The 14682-nt window shown below is 41.7% G+C and overlaps 1 protein-coding gene across 1 annotated transcript in view; it reads right to left on the reverse strand.

Annotated features, from left to right (window-relative positions):
- Positions 1-1077: 1077 nt before the first annotated feature.
- Positions 1078-14682, reverse strand: part of PYGL (glycogen phosphorylase L) — a 292076-nt gene continuing 278471 nt past the window's right edge. The window contains exon 20 of the mRNA XM_044074307.1: positions 1078-1615. Coding sequence (XP_043930242.1) covers positions 1439-1615 — 177 coding nt within the window. The 3' untranslated portion in view covers positions 1078-1438. The remainder of the gene's footprint in view (positions 1616-14682) is intronic.

Below are 14682 nucleotides of genomic sequence, written 5' to 3' on the forward strand. Positions count from 1 at the left end.
AGGATAGTACAAATGAGTTTAAATGCACTTTGAAGTGTCCCAACTATAATAAGCCCCTGTTCAGTTCTGGAATAGGGAACACATCATAAGAGGTGAGGATTTTGAGAGCTGGAACAAAGATGAACTGTGGCAGATCAGGTTAAACTGACAAAGTACCAGGGTTGAATGATGTAGTTAAAAGTGCTTCTTAAAGAAGCGCAGGGTTCACTTGAATAAGTTAGCAGAAGTGCATGTCTAATTGAGTTTGTGTTGTGGGATGAAGATGTACTTTCTATTGGTTTAGAGATTATTGCTTTCTGAAGTCAGACAAAAGCAGAAAATAGCTTACGCTAAAATTTGTGCCTCTTCTCAGTCAAGTTCGTTGTGCCTGGTCATGATATTCAGGGAGTTTGAGTCTGTTTTTGTCATTCATTAAGCATAGTGTGTTAGACTTAATTGCGAGATAAGCAGGCAACCACAGAACTGAATGCTTTATCTTCAACACATGGCGAGTTCCAGTTTAAACATCCTATCCAAAAGCCAGTCAGACGGAGTAAAATCTACAAACTTCTAGGGAATGGCACAGTTCTGGGTAAGGTTAAAGGGATATTTAACTGCAAAGCATGCAAATCTGGCAATATCTAGGTTAATCAGAAAAGCAACAGATACTTGGTATCAATTTTAGGGCCCAGATGATGTAAACAGACCAGTAAAGGCAGAAGCCAGGTTGGATGCTGGAATACACCTGCCAAGTGACATTTTGATAAAGTTTGGGTGCCTTGGAATGATTCAGGTGTTTGTAGTTCTGTTTAGACAGGATTAAAGGGAGGGAATGGCCAGTGTTTTTAATCCAATGTTTGCAAAGTCTTAGTCTTGCAGAGTTGTTAAAGCATAAAAAGTGCCAGCTTTCCTGCTAAACATGCCTTTATGTTCCTTAATGCAAACATTATGGAATGGAATCAACTAAATGTAACTTTTCTGATAAACAGGTTCCCCTCTTTACATAAAGGGGATTGCACAATGGAGGCTGAAGTAGGCAGAAGGCCACCCTGTTCACAGTTTAGAAACAAACAGCAAAATAATTCACTGCACACGAAATACAGAAGATGCTTTTAATGTACATGAAATAAACTGAATACAGTGCATCTTTCAGTAACAATTTACTTTGCTCTCAAAAATGACAGGATACAGTTCATTTTTATAAAGCATGGCAAACTTTTGAACCAAGTTATTTCTATACCCCATCAGAATTGAGAAGTAATTTGACCAGGAATCCACCCACTGCCCCTCACTCCAAATCCAGTGACATTAAAAGCTGAGATGTAAACTTTACAGGGAGAATAAGTGCCATATACCAAATTCCAGTAAATATTCCAACTAGTTTCCCTCATCCTACACCAAGGATCTTAATCTTGTCCCATTTCAGATTTTATTACAGCACCTCAATTCTGAGGAATATTCATTCTTTTGCCTTTTCATCGGTCCCATCTCTTGGTTGATTAGGAGGAGGAATTTTAAGATCAGAAGGCTCCACATCCCAAATATCTTTGGCATACTCTTTGATGGTCCGGTCACTAGAAAACTTTCCAGCAGCAGCAATGTTTTTAATTACCGTTTTGGTCCATTCAACTCCATCCTAAACAAATGGAAGGAAAAGAAATCCAAGATTAAAGGCAAACCTTATGCAAGTTACTACTTGTGCATATGTTGAACTGGTTTCATACCACAGCTTTTGCTCAAGAATTCCAGGCAAAACCAAAAGCAAAGATGTGACAAAAGCCCCAAGGTTTACAAGCATTTTCTGTGCAACTGCCCGGCATTGAGACTAATCCTCAGCGATTTTCCTGAAATGAAAAATCGAGGGACAAGGAAGGGGACAGCCAACGGTTAGAGACGTACTGCTCAACCTGCAGACACTGACAATAGGAACAAAGGCCCTTGAAAAATAGGAACATCCAGCTCAAAATCTGGACATCTAAGTAACATAAAATTTGAATACCAAACAGCACACAACTCTTTCCACTTCCAGGAGAAATGTGGGATAATATGCATTTAAAAACAGGGTGAGAAGTGACTGAAAAATGTGGGATAATATGCATTTTAAAACAGGGTGAGAAGTGACTGAAAAATACAAGTACAAAGAATGTAGTATCTGTAGATTTTAATGAACTGTATTATCATACTCTCCACACAAGGAGGAAGGATGTAGGATAAGACTTTTCCAAACTGCCACCACTTCAATATTGGCTATGTAGTGTGGTTTGTTCTACACAGCTTCAAAAATCATGTGATGAAGGGAATTCAGAAAAAACTGAAGGTGTAAAGCCTGAAAGTATTGACATATCTGCAAAAACAGGGGCATCTTAAAATCAGGCCTCAAAACAGGCATGTTCCTCCAAAATAGTGAAAGCTGAGAGTGGGTATAAACCACTTCAAATATTCATTCAGTGGCAAGCTAGAATATTTAAAAACGTTATACTTAATCCACACAGCAATTAGGAACCACTTGTACGCCGAATGCAGTGTGCTTAACATCTTACTAAGAGGGATAACCTTCTGTTCACCACAAATTTTAACAGATCAAGTACTCTGCCCTCTTTATAGGCCAGTCAACTAGTAGGTCAGTCAACTAGTTTACTAGTGTGCAACAATCATTTACCAGATCTCAACTCTCATGTCCAATATTCTAGCATGCCAGGAAGTCCTGGACAAATTAGTCAGAAGGGCTGCACTTAATGGTTGTGGGAAAACTAGGGGGGACATGGCAAATTCAAACTCCCATTCCCCATTAATCACCCCCTTTCTTCCTTCATAGGCTCTTCCAATAATCATGTGCACTTCTGAATAGCTGGAATTCCTTACCCAATTCTTATACCTTGTTAGAGTAGATGAGTTTCCAGAAAACTCTGGAAACTGAACTTCCACAGAATGCTCAACTGTAGTAATGATCTCAGGACTCCCCTTACAAATGGCATTGCTCAACCTGTACTGCACTTAAATACTGCTGAAAGTTTACACTTGTTTCATTACTTGTTAAACTGTGTAAGTGGACTAATACATACAGCTCTTTTCCATCAATATTACAAGTCAAAAGAATTAGATGCAGGAATAATGTAAAAGTACTAACTACATACGTTAACTGGGAGGAAATCAGGCTTAAGGAAACCCACATGGAGGTAGAAAGAGGATACAAAACGGTTCTCTTTGTAATGCATCCTCCCCCCTACAAAGCCTTCCCTTCCCCATCCATTTCTTATATTTAAATTTCTGCTCTTCCCTCTATTTTGAGGGTCAACCTGTGATATCCCTGCAGTACATTTATAAATCAGTTTCCCCCCATTGTACCTCTGCCTCCCTCCATTGTACACCCACTTGTTTTTACATCTCTAGGATTGTTCCTGACTGCAGCAGGCATTTCTTTGCCATGCCATTGAATTGCTAACATTGTCAAGTCTTTGCAATCATTAAAGTACCTCCCAACACCATCGTATGGTTTACATTTACTAGTGTAGACTATTCCACCTATCCCACAATTTTACAACCATTAGCAACCATGATGGACTCCACCATGTCAGCAAGGGAAGGAAAAGTCTTCAAATTAATCTTCCAAGACAGCAACTTAAGTATGGCACAAAACCATATAGTTACTGTTTTGGGTTGAAATCAGAACATCGAGCAATGACTGACCACTATGGGAGCAAGGACAGCTAACAAATCATACAACAGGCACGCTGCTGCAGTTACCAACACAGGCACGCTGCTGCAGAATGGGAAACACTGGTCACTCCATTAAGACTTAACTAATGCAGAAGACAGACTGCTAGTAGGAAAGTGCCTTGCACTTTGCTGTACTGTCTTAAGCAACTCTGGGCTTACAAAACAACCCTGTCATACCCTAGGGCAGAGCCCTATTGGGCCAAATAGGTCCAATTGGCTTAAGACTGGCCCTGCACAGAGATGTCAAGTACTGTAGCCATTTACATTTTTACATACTGCAACAAATTGACCCAAGCCACCATATCTTCAAGCTACTACTTGGCTCTAGAACACTGTACTACACTCAATACCCAAGCAGCCCAAAACAGCTTACGTACTGCAAACCAGCCAACCACCAAATAAATTTCCTCAACTCTGCCTAAATTACTGCCTGTAAATGAACTGCCACACAGATGCACAAGTCCCACCTACCAATAGCAAAATGTACTCTAACAAAACAATCTTTAAAGCAATACCAAGAGAGTAGCCTCCCCAGGAAGAAAAAGCTTCTTGGAGATGAACCCTAAGCTTTGTACAGTCCAACTACAAGTTTTACTGGTCTTGCACATTGAAATCTGGTCTGAAAAGTAGTTTTGTACCTACCATAAATGTAGATGTTCGAAGATCCACATTGCTGCAGTCCTTACACTTGGGGTACTCCGCTGTCCTCGGTCGGCCCGAATATCAAAGTATAAGGCTGACGTCGGTCAAGGCGCATTAGACTGACATCAGGACGTCAGGGTACAAATGCGCATGACCGACGTCATATCCTCAGTCTTTTCTTGCCCCAGATGTCAGAAGACCCTAAAAGAAAGGTCAAAACCAAAAGACAGCAAACAACCAACCAACCTTGCACTAATAATATGTACCATATATACACTATACACAATATATACAACCCAACCCACACAACCGCCTCTAACTACAGAGGGGAAGGAGGGAGTGTAAATTGGACTGCAGCAATGTGGATCTTCGAACATCTACATGTATGGTAGGTACAAAACTGTACTATGTTCTTCATCTCACATTGCTGCAGTCCTTACACTTGGGTAGAATCCCAAAGCAGAGGTAAGGGAGGATGGCAAAACTATAAAGAAGCAGGAGCTGCCAAAATGCCCTGTAAAATAGCAGTGGCAAAACCAGCCCTAGATTTAGAGTAAAGTGGAAGGTGATAATGCTTAGAGAAAGTATGCACTGAACTCCAAGTAGCTGCCTCCAAAATATCTTTTGTTGCCACCCCCCTTAAAAAAGCTGTCGAAGTGGCAGTAGCCCTAGTGGAATGAGGCCTAATCCCAGCTGGAATCTCCTTGCCATGATGGGAATAACAGAAAGCAATGCAAAACCCAATCCACTTAGAAATAGTTTGTTTTGACACAGGCTTGCCCTGAGAACTCAAAGCAAAAGAAACAAACTGCTGAGACTGCCTGAACCCTTTAGTTCTGCTCAAATAATATCGCAGCTGCCTGTGTACATCTAAAGTGTGCAAAATCTTTTCCCCTTTATTTTGGGGATTTGCATAAAGAGTAGGCAAATGAATAGTTTGGTTTAAAGCCACACTAGAAACCACTTTAGGCATAAAGGAAGGATTAGTACGCAAAGATACCCTATCCTTATGGAAAATTAAGAAAGGCTCAACCGCCATAAGGGCCTGCAATTCAGAAACCCTTCTTGCAGAGGTAATGGCTAACAAAAAAGCAGTCTTCCATGATAAATATTTCAACTCTGTAGTAGCTGCAGGCTCAAAAGGTTGTAGAGTGAGTTTCTCCAACACAAAATTGAGATCCCAAGCAGGAGTAGGAGCTCTACGTGGGGGTCTTATATTCTTTGCCCCTCTAAGAAATTGCTTGAACAAAGGATGAGAAAACAATGGTGGGTCACAATCATAGTGAGCCGAAATTGCTGCAGCATAAACCTTAATAGAAGAGAAGGACAAACCTTTGTCCAGTAACTCAGTAAGATATTGGAGAGCCATACTTAAATTAGGCTCAGAAACATCAAAATCCTTTGCTGCACTCCAAAATAAAAATCGCTTCCATTTATCTGCGTACACTTTCCTTGTACTAGGCCTTCTAGCTTCCAAAATAACATTCAAAACTTGCTGTGGAAGTTGAGACCTTCTATGGTTCAAAACAGAATATGCCAGGCTGTTAGGTGAAGAGAGTGAAGCTTGACATTGAGTAAATGACTGTCCTCCTGAGACAACAGGTGTGGAATCGAAGGCAAAGGCCATGGAGGCTCCCGTACCAGACTTCTCAGTAATGGATACCAGTGCTGTCGAGGCCAATCTGGAGCTATTAAAATCATCCTTGGCTTGTCCTGTCTGACCTTTAGAAGTACCTTTGGGAGGAGGCAGAGGTGAAAAGGCATACACATGAAGATTGCTCCAATTGAAAGAAAGAGCATCCACTTTCCAAGCTGTGGGATGAAACCTTTTCGTGCAAAACTTTGGCAGCTGGTGGTTTAGTGGAGAAGCGAACAGATCTATGTCTGGAGTTCCCCATGACACTGTCAATTTCTGAAATACATGAGGATCCAATTTCCACTCGTGGGGATCCATAATTCTTCTGCTCAACACATCTGCTAAGGAGTTCTGTGCTCCCGGCAGAAACCTTGCCTGAAGATGTAGCTGTAAACTGAGAGCAGTCTCCCACAAAATCATTGCTTGCCTGCATAGAGGATAAGAATGTGTTCCCCCTTGCTTGTTGATGTACCACATGACAGTTGTGTTGTCTGTTAGAATCAACACCTGCCCTGGAAGAAGTAAATCCTTGAAAGCTATTAATGCAAACTGGACTGCTAACATCTTCTTCAAGTTGATATGTAGATGTTGTAGTCTGGCAGGCCACTTGTCTTGTATCCACTTTCCATTTAGATGAGCTCCCCAAGCTTTGTCTGAGGCATCTGTCGTTAGAATCTGACTCTCCTCTGGCCGGGTCACAGAGAGTCCCTTGTTTAGGTGACATTCCTGAGCCCACCACAAAAATTCCTTTTGAATGCAAGGTATTATTTGAATGACAGTGTCCAGATCCTGGCAGTGCTGTGTCCATACGTTTTGAGATACCATTGTAGCTTCCTCATATGCAGTTTGGCATTGGGAAGCACCAGAATACAAGATGCCATGAACCCCAAGGCTTGAAGGACTGTCCTTGCAGTCAGCCTGGACTGATGAGACAATTGATGAAAGTAAAGGGAAAGATTCTTTTGTTTGTCCGGGGTCAAATAGGCCATCTGGGATGCTGTATTCAGTCTTACACCCAGAAAGCACATGTCCTGAGAGGGTACTAGACTGGACTTTATTTTGTTCACAGAATACCCCAGGCATCTTAGCACTGCTATCACATATTCCAAATGATGAAGAAGCTCGTCCCTTCCTTGAGCCAGAATCAGGCAATCGTCCAAATAAGGATAGATCTGTATTCCTTTTAGCCTGAAGAAAGCTATCACTGGAGCCAGAACTTTCGTGAACACTCTGGGCGCAGTAGATAAGCCAAAGGGCAATGCAGAGAACTGATAATGAGAAGTCCCAGCCCGAAAACGCAGATACTTTCTGCAACTCAGTCTGATAAGAACATGAAGGTAAGCCTCCTTGAGATCCAAAGTTACCATCCAATGATCTTTGCCCGGCAGAGGTAAAAGCAGTTGTAACGTCAACATTTTGAACTTGGGAATGTCCAGATAAGTGTTGAGGATAGATAAATCCAAAATTGGTCTCCGTGTTCCCCTTCTTTGGTACTAGGAACAGGCGAGAATAAAATCCTAGGCCCACTTCTGGCATAGGGACCGGCTGTATGGCCCCTATTTGAAGTAACAGAGAAATTTGTTTGTGAGCCTCTATTCTTTGCTGAGGAGGAACGTCTGGCATGCCTTTGAAAGGAGGCAAGGTATGGAAATAAAACCTGTAACCTTGGTGTATGATATCCAATACCCATCTGTCCTGGGTAATTAAACTCCAATTTTCCTTGAAAAGTGCCAATCTTCCTCCCAAAGGTGCTGCCAGACGAGAAGGCTCTGGCAGCTGAAAAGGTAGGTCATTGGGTCTGTTTACGAAAGGACTGACCCCTGCCCTCACCCGAAGACTGTGCAGGTGAACTCCCTGTTCTAGGCCTGAAAGAGCCTAGAGCTTTGCCCCTACCACGTCTAGATCTACCTCTAGACTGGGAATCAAAAGAAGGATACGTCCACCCCTTGGTAGGCCAATTTCTACTAAACTTCGGAGGCTGAACCTGCAAAAAATCTTTAACAGTCTGCATAGACTTAGCCTTGTCTTCCATTTTCTTTAAGACTGCCTCAACAGGTGAACCAAACACATCAGATTGTAAAGGAGCATCTAAAATCCTTGTCTTAACATGGTCAGACAAATTCTGATCCCTCAGCCAGGCGTGCCTGCGAAAAACTGACCCAGTGGCAGCCACCCTAGATGAGGCCTGTACAGCATCAAAACCACATTGCAAAGAATGCTTACCCACCTGTTCAGAAACATGTACTAAATCTTGTAACTCTTTACACACAATACCTTCCGCCAGAGCATCTACCTTAGACTTCAATTGAGAAAGTAGATAGTTTTGGTATTTCAACAAGTGAAACTGGCAATTCAAAGCCCTCATAGCTAGGGTGGAAGTATAGACTTTTTCCCCATCTATCCAAAGCCCCGGCCTCTTTATCTGGAGGAACCGGATTTTTAACAGAAGCCTTAACACCCTTAGGCCCCTGACTAACAGTTTCTGGGTCCGCCCTAGGACTCTTAAAAAGATACTTATGAGCTTCAGGCACCCTGTAATACCTATCCGGCTTAACAGGAGCAGGAGGCAAAGAATCAGGATTAAGAGAAGCCTCTGCAAACACATCTTCCACAACATCCAGAACAGGAGGTATAGCCAAAGGCCTATGCTGGGGTAAAAACAAAAATTCCCCAAGCCTTTTCCTGGAATCAGAGAAGTCCTGACCTTCCCACTTAAAATGCTCCCTCATGGAATGAAGAGTCTCTGAAAAAGAAAAATCTTCAGGAGGAGAAGCAGAAGGAGTAGAATCATCCACATCAGAATCAGAATAAGGAGAATACTCCTGCAAGTCTTCAGCCAAGACTCTGAAACATCCAAGCCTGCTCAAAACTCCCCAACTCAGGTTCCACCCTAGGTCTCTTATCAGGAGGGGGCAAAGAACCTCTAATCAAAGAAATCAAATCTTCTGCCATTTTAAGCATATGCTTCTTGGGCACAGAACCTGAAGAACTAGGGGTGACACCAACTGAAGCTAAACCTGGCCTGCCTCTGGGAGAAGCCTTGGCAACAGAAGGAGAGGGCCTAACCACCCAAGGAAGGGAAGGGAGTACAGTAACCTGAGAGGCCCCTTCAGCCTGACCTGCCTCCTGAGGCCACATCCTGCAATAACAAAGTCTCCCCCTGGGACTCCAGAGAAACCTCCGGCGGAACCCCCGGCTCCACCGACACCTCTAAAGAACCGGCATCCGGTACGGACGGTTCTTCTTGCCTAGGCTTAGCTGCTTTGTCCTTGCGCTTCTTTGAAGAAGCGGGCGGAGCATCCGACGGCATATTATAATTGCACCGCTTCCCGAAGACTAACCTGGCACAATCTAACCTTCTCTTAATAGTGCGCTTATTGAATCTAGCACAAAAGCGACACCCCACAACGTCGTGCTCAGGCCCTAAACAAGGAATACACAAAGTATGATAATCTCTATGCGGTATCTGTTTCCCACAAGAAATACAGTTATTCACTTTTTCTGACATCCGTAAACCACTGAGGCAAGAAAAACTAAAATATTCCCCAACGGGTACTTAGCCAACTTTGACTCTGTCTGAAACTCCGACAAAAATTTCAGAACGCCAACCGGCACTTGCAACGCTGCTTCTGCATCGGACCATGCGGCAAAAAAGACTGAGGATATGACGTCGGTCATGCGCATTTGTACCCTGACGTCCTGTTGTCAGTCTACGCGCTTGACCGACGTCAGCCTTATACTTTGATATTCGGGCCGACCGAGGACAGCGGACTACCCCAAGTGTAAGGACTGCAGCAATGTGAGATGAAGAACATCCTCAAAGGACAATACATCTTGAAGCAAATTATAAATAAAGCTAAGGAGGAGAGAACTGAAATCAAAACTGTAGGCTTGGCAACACTGTGCTGAGCTACCTAGATTCAGATATTTCCGTTACTAAATAGTGGGAACAGATTCACACTTTTTGCAGTTTTCAAATATGCTTTGAAAACTGTAAGAGATGCAGCTTCTTCACATATGCTCAATACTGTAGCATGAGGTTACTGAACCCCCAAGAAGGGTGCTTAAATTAGATACGTGTTAATCACAGCTACTACTATGTCACACATCAGATACTGTAACCAACTTTTTACAGCTAAAAACCTTACTGCTGTTGTGCCAAAAAGGTGTTGTATGTGCATACAATCTCACACTACCTTCTCAGAACAGAAAATTTCTGTACGAATTTTCAAACTAAAACCTTTCAAAGTACTAATTTCTGCATTTACTTAGCCAGGTATGGGAAGTGATCCTTCAAGAACCATTTCAGCAGACCACAAGGGTAAGCATGTGGATATAATTAATTCAGCAGTCTGTCCACATAGGAGCATTTAATCCATTAGCAACCAAAGTATTCATCTGTGATGCATCCCTGAAGTACACAATTTCAAACCGCATTAAAAAATGTAATGCTAGCCTATTTAAAAAAAATCAGGAATTCCTGAATAAAAATCAGTAACCATCCTGGGTTTAACAAGCAAGCTTCTTTCATTTGATGGACTTTGTAAACAAGCAGGACTAAGCTGAGTAAATTAAGGATGCTACAGGAAAGCCCAGACAAGCCAAGACGTAGCTACCACAAGCTCTTCAGTTGCATCCTGCAGTCATGCTGTTGGAGAGAAAAAGGCAAACATTTCAGTGCTGCCTCTTAGCCAAGGGCAACACTTTGGATTCTTATAAAACTGAACTATGGAACTTTTGACTGAAATCAAATCTCCAGAGAAAGCAAAGCCAAGCAGTAATTCAAATACTACACATCTTGAAAATGGAACTGAACAGTGAATCCATGTTTTACTGTAAGAGATGGAGTTAAAGGATGCAGATGGCAGTAATTAAGCTAAAGGAAAAAAGCTTAGGCAGTTCAGTAGTGAAAGACTATATCTTAATCAACACACCATGCTTTGTTTCTTTCTGCAACTGGTAGTACATGAAGCAAAAAATCTCATTGCACTACAAAATTCTGACTAAACTATGACTGGAGACCCACAAACACCCTTCAGGTTGGTCACAGAATTTCTATGCATCCTTGTATCAAACAAAGCAATTATGATCACACAGTCAATAATCACAATCATACATGGAGGACTGCAATTGCACTTTTTGAAGTCAGGAACTTTTCAGTAAGGTTAGCTGAAGTCTCACTACAGCGTAACAGCAATCATGAGAGCCAGCAACTTTACAGGTTTAAAAAGGTGGAATGGAATACATTGCACTTTTGCAACAAAAACAGCACTGAAACGTCTAGCAGCTTTTAAAGCCTCTGCCTGCTGCAAGGCAGTACTATACATTTTACTATTTTGAAAACTGCAAATCACATTGCTCTCCTATACTTTCTCTACTAGGAGAGAGAGCTCTTGTTCTTTTAATAAACGCAAATATTCATGCTTTCTTCCACTCCAGATGAATTTCTTTACATACCTGTCCCAAATAAGTTGGATACAATTACAAATGTGGCAACCTGAGCCGAAGTTTGAGACTTATGAAAATACTCTAGCAAAATATTCAATGCCCTGATTTTCTTGTAAAACTATTAAAGAGCAAACTGGGGCAAACAGAAGGGTGTTGCTGACAAGTGGGGGAGATGCACACATCTGCAACAGCTAGACAAACTGCCAGCACCTGTATGTTAACACATTGAGTTTTACTAAAAATCAGTAGAAAATCTCAGGTATTCTTAATGCGTGAAAACCAGAAACTAGGAAGATGCAGGCTGTGGCTATTTGCGCACAAGGCATAGGCAGTACCTAATTTGATGCAGGTACCCATCACCAGTGGTGGTGTTCGGGAACTATAGAAATACCCACACAGTTGACAGCTGCACCCCCATACGCAGCCCTCATGACTGCCTGCATGAGGGCTGCCTGGACAGCTCTTCCATATGTACTGCCTTGGCTACATCCCTAGCACTGAAGTAAAGCTGCATAACAGTACATGTCCCTTTGTTCACTGTTGCAGTATTTACCAGAGAGATTCCCTGCCAAGGGTAGGGCAACATCCAGCCAGTATACCAAAGCCTTATGATTATATAGGATCTACATCAAGCATGCTCCCTGCTCAAGGCATAGGGCATAAACATGACCCAAGGACTACACATACCTCAGAACTGAAAAGCTCCAGGAGTAGTCCAAAGTACAGATCAGTGTGTATATTGAACCTAGTCAGCCACTAGACAGCACTTGCAAGATCAGTGCCATTTTGTGTAGTCCGTGTGAATGTAAGCTTGAATGGAGATACTGACTTGGTTTTAACAAGCACATGTGTAAGCATATGAAGTACTCAGGTATAGCTCCTGACATGTGTTCACATACCCAGCCAGCATCTCACTTGACGAGACACGACACTGTCAGAATGAGATCTGAAGTTGAAGCAGCTCGCAAACCATGAGGCACGCAGTTAGAAGTGGAGCAATATCCAGTAGCCAACTCAAAGTCAGTGGTTATTTGAGGTCAAATTGGTTTCAAATGATTTTCAGGTCACTAAACATGTGGCAAAGCATGAAAAGTGCTCAAACTTTCCAAGATGTTGGAAGTGTACAAGACCATGGCAGTGTTTAAAATGTTCAAAAAAGCTAAACTTCCAGAATTCTTTCATAATGTACAACTTTTTCACAGTAACCAAGATTTAAAGTGTCGAGAGGTATTTGCGGTTTTAAAATACAGCATTTTCAGAGTGTTGTGCACTTGAGCAAAATTACAAAGTACCAGGTCTATACTTGTGTTTAAAAGAACTTTGTTGTGGCACAGGGATTTTGCAGATCTGAACTGCTGGTGCTTAATATTTAAGAACTGGCGAGTGTGAGCAAGAATATATAGTCATACAGGCTGCATTTTCTGATAAATCAGTAGAGCATACTTCAATTCAGCTGGCTTAGAGGCCATTGAGGAAGAACATACAGTTGTGTATGCACCTGCTGTGTATGCAGGGGAGGGGGACAGCCACCATATTGTGATACAGGCTGAAAAGCAGGATGTCCCAGAGTTCCCAGGGTGCTTAAAATGTAAATTTAGAGAAATGTGCAACCCTCAAACTAAAATACAATGGAAAGGCACACATTTTACACAAGAAATCAAAAGCCTGGTGAAACTATTGCAGCATATGTTCGACTTAGAAAAAGCAAAAACAAGTAGATTTGGTGATCTGAGAAGAGCTGGCAAGACCATCTTGTATGTGGCGTTAATGACGCAGTGAGAAAGACTGCTTCGAGATAGCGAATTAACATTGAGCAAAGACATTAAGATTTGCCCAATACATGAAATTACAGAAAAGCATACAAATCTTATGAATAAGAAAAACATGTTTGCAGTACCTGCTAGTGTGAATGTTGATAGTGTGCAGCAGAAAGTCAAGATGGAAAAGAAATATAAACAAAGGAAGTGCCACACCCAACCTCACTGTTAACAGTCACAATTGGAGACAGTCATGAACCTAAACACGGGAAAAGTGTTTACAAAGTGGAATTATTTCAAAAGGCTTTGCAAGTAGTCAGAAATATGAATATACGAGCAAGTAGATCAGATAGACTGTAAACTCAGAGCAGTGAGCAAACTTTTGTGGATGAGACATCAGCTTGGAAAGTTAATACATTAGACTATCAACTGACAAAGAGTTAACTATGTTGTACTGTGCACATTATGGGAAACCTGCAGAGCTTAAATTAGACACTAGATCTAGGTGCAGCATTATATCAGCACAAAATGTTTGCCAAGTACAACTGGTGAGAAACTTGATTTAAAGTGTGCAAAATGAGTTGCTTATGGTGGTGAAGCACTTCAAATGGATGGCACAGTAGTTCTCATCATTCTGCTGGAAACTGCTATGACTTGGTTTTACTTGGTCCAAAAAACACGTGCAGTCAGTGTCAGACCCTCAGAGTCTGAAAATGGGACATACTTTTAATTTAGTGAATATGCCAATGTTTTTAAATACGAGCTTGGTAAACATCCAGTCACATTTCATGAAGTTAAGCCATAAAGTCAGTCCAGTTAAACTGGCACAGAAGAGTCCGGTAGCAAGAGTAAAAGCGGAACTAGACAAAATGGTGAATTTAAGCGTCCTTACTCCAGTATAGCCACCGAATAAAATGGGTATCCTTCACAGTTGTAGCTCACAAGAAAAGCTCAAATGATATTCTAATATGCGTTTATCTAGAGACTTATACAAAGCACTTTAGCATCCTCATCCAATGAGTACAGTAGAAGAGGCAGCTGCTCTCTTGCCAAACTTTTCAGCCTTGGATGCAAAAAATTTGGCAAATTTTGCTGGATTGCAAATCTTCATTGTTAATTACATTCAGTACAGCATTTGTTAGATACAGATTTGAGAATGCCATTTGGAAACAAATCTGCTAGTGAAGTCTCTCAACATGTCCTGGAACAAATATTTTCCTGGTTATTCGTGTGCTATTATAGTAGACACAGTCTGTGGTAATGAAGACAAACAGGGCAAATTTCAGGAAAGTTCTTGACCGTGAACATTCAGACTATCCTCAGGAATTGTAAATTTAAAACTGAAAGTTACTTATGTGGGAGATTTGTTTACTAGTTCTGGCTTACAACCAAATCAGTCTAGATCAGCAATTGTTGAAATGCCAGTTCCAGAGAATGTCACATCTTTACATTTTCTGGGTATGGTGAACTATTTAGGAAAGTTCAACCCAGACTTGAGTGAGC

The sequence above is a fragment of the Protopterus annectens genome, chromosome 6.part0, assembly GCF_019279795.1.
Source record: "Protopterus annectens isolate FY-2018-M chromosome 6.part0, PAN1.0, whole genome shotgun sequence".
In the NCBI taxonomy this organism is placed as follows: Eukaryota; Metazoa; Chordata; order Ceratodontiformes; family Protopteridae; genus Protopterus; species Protopterus annectens.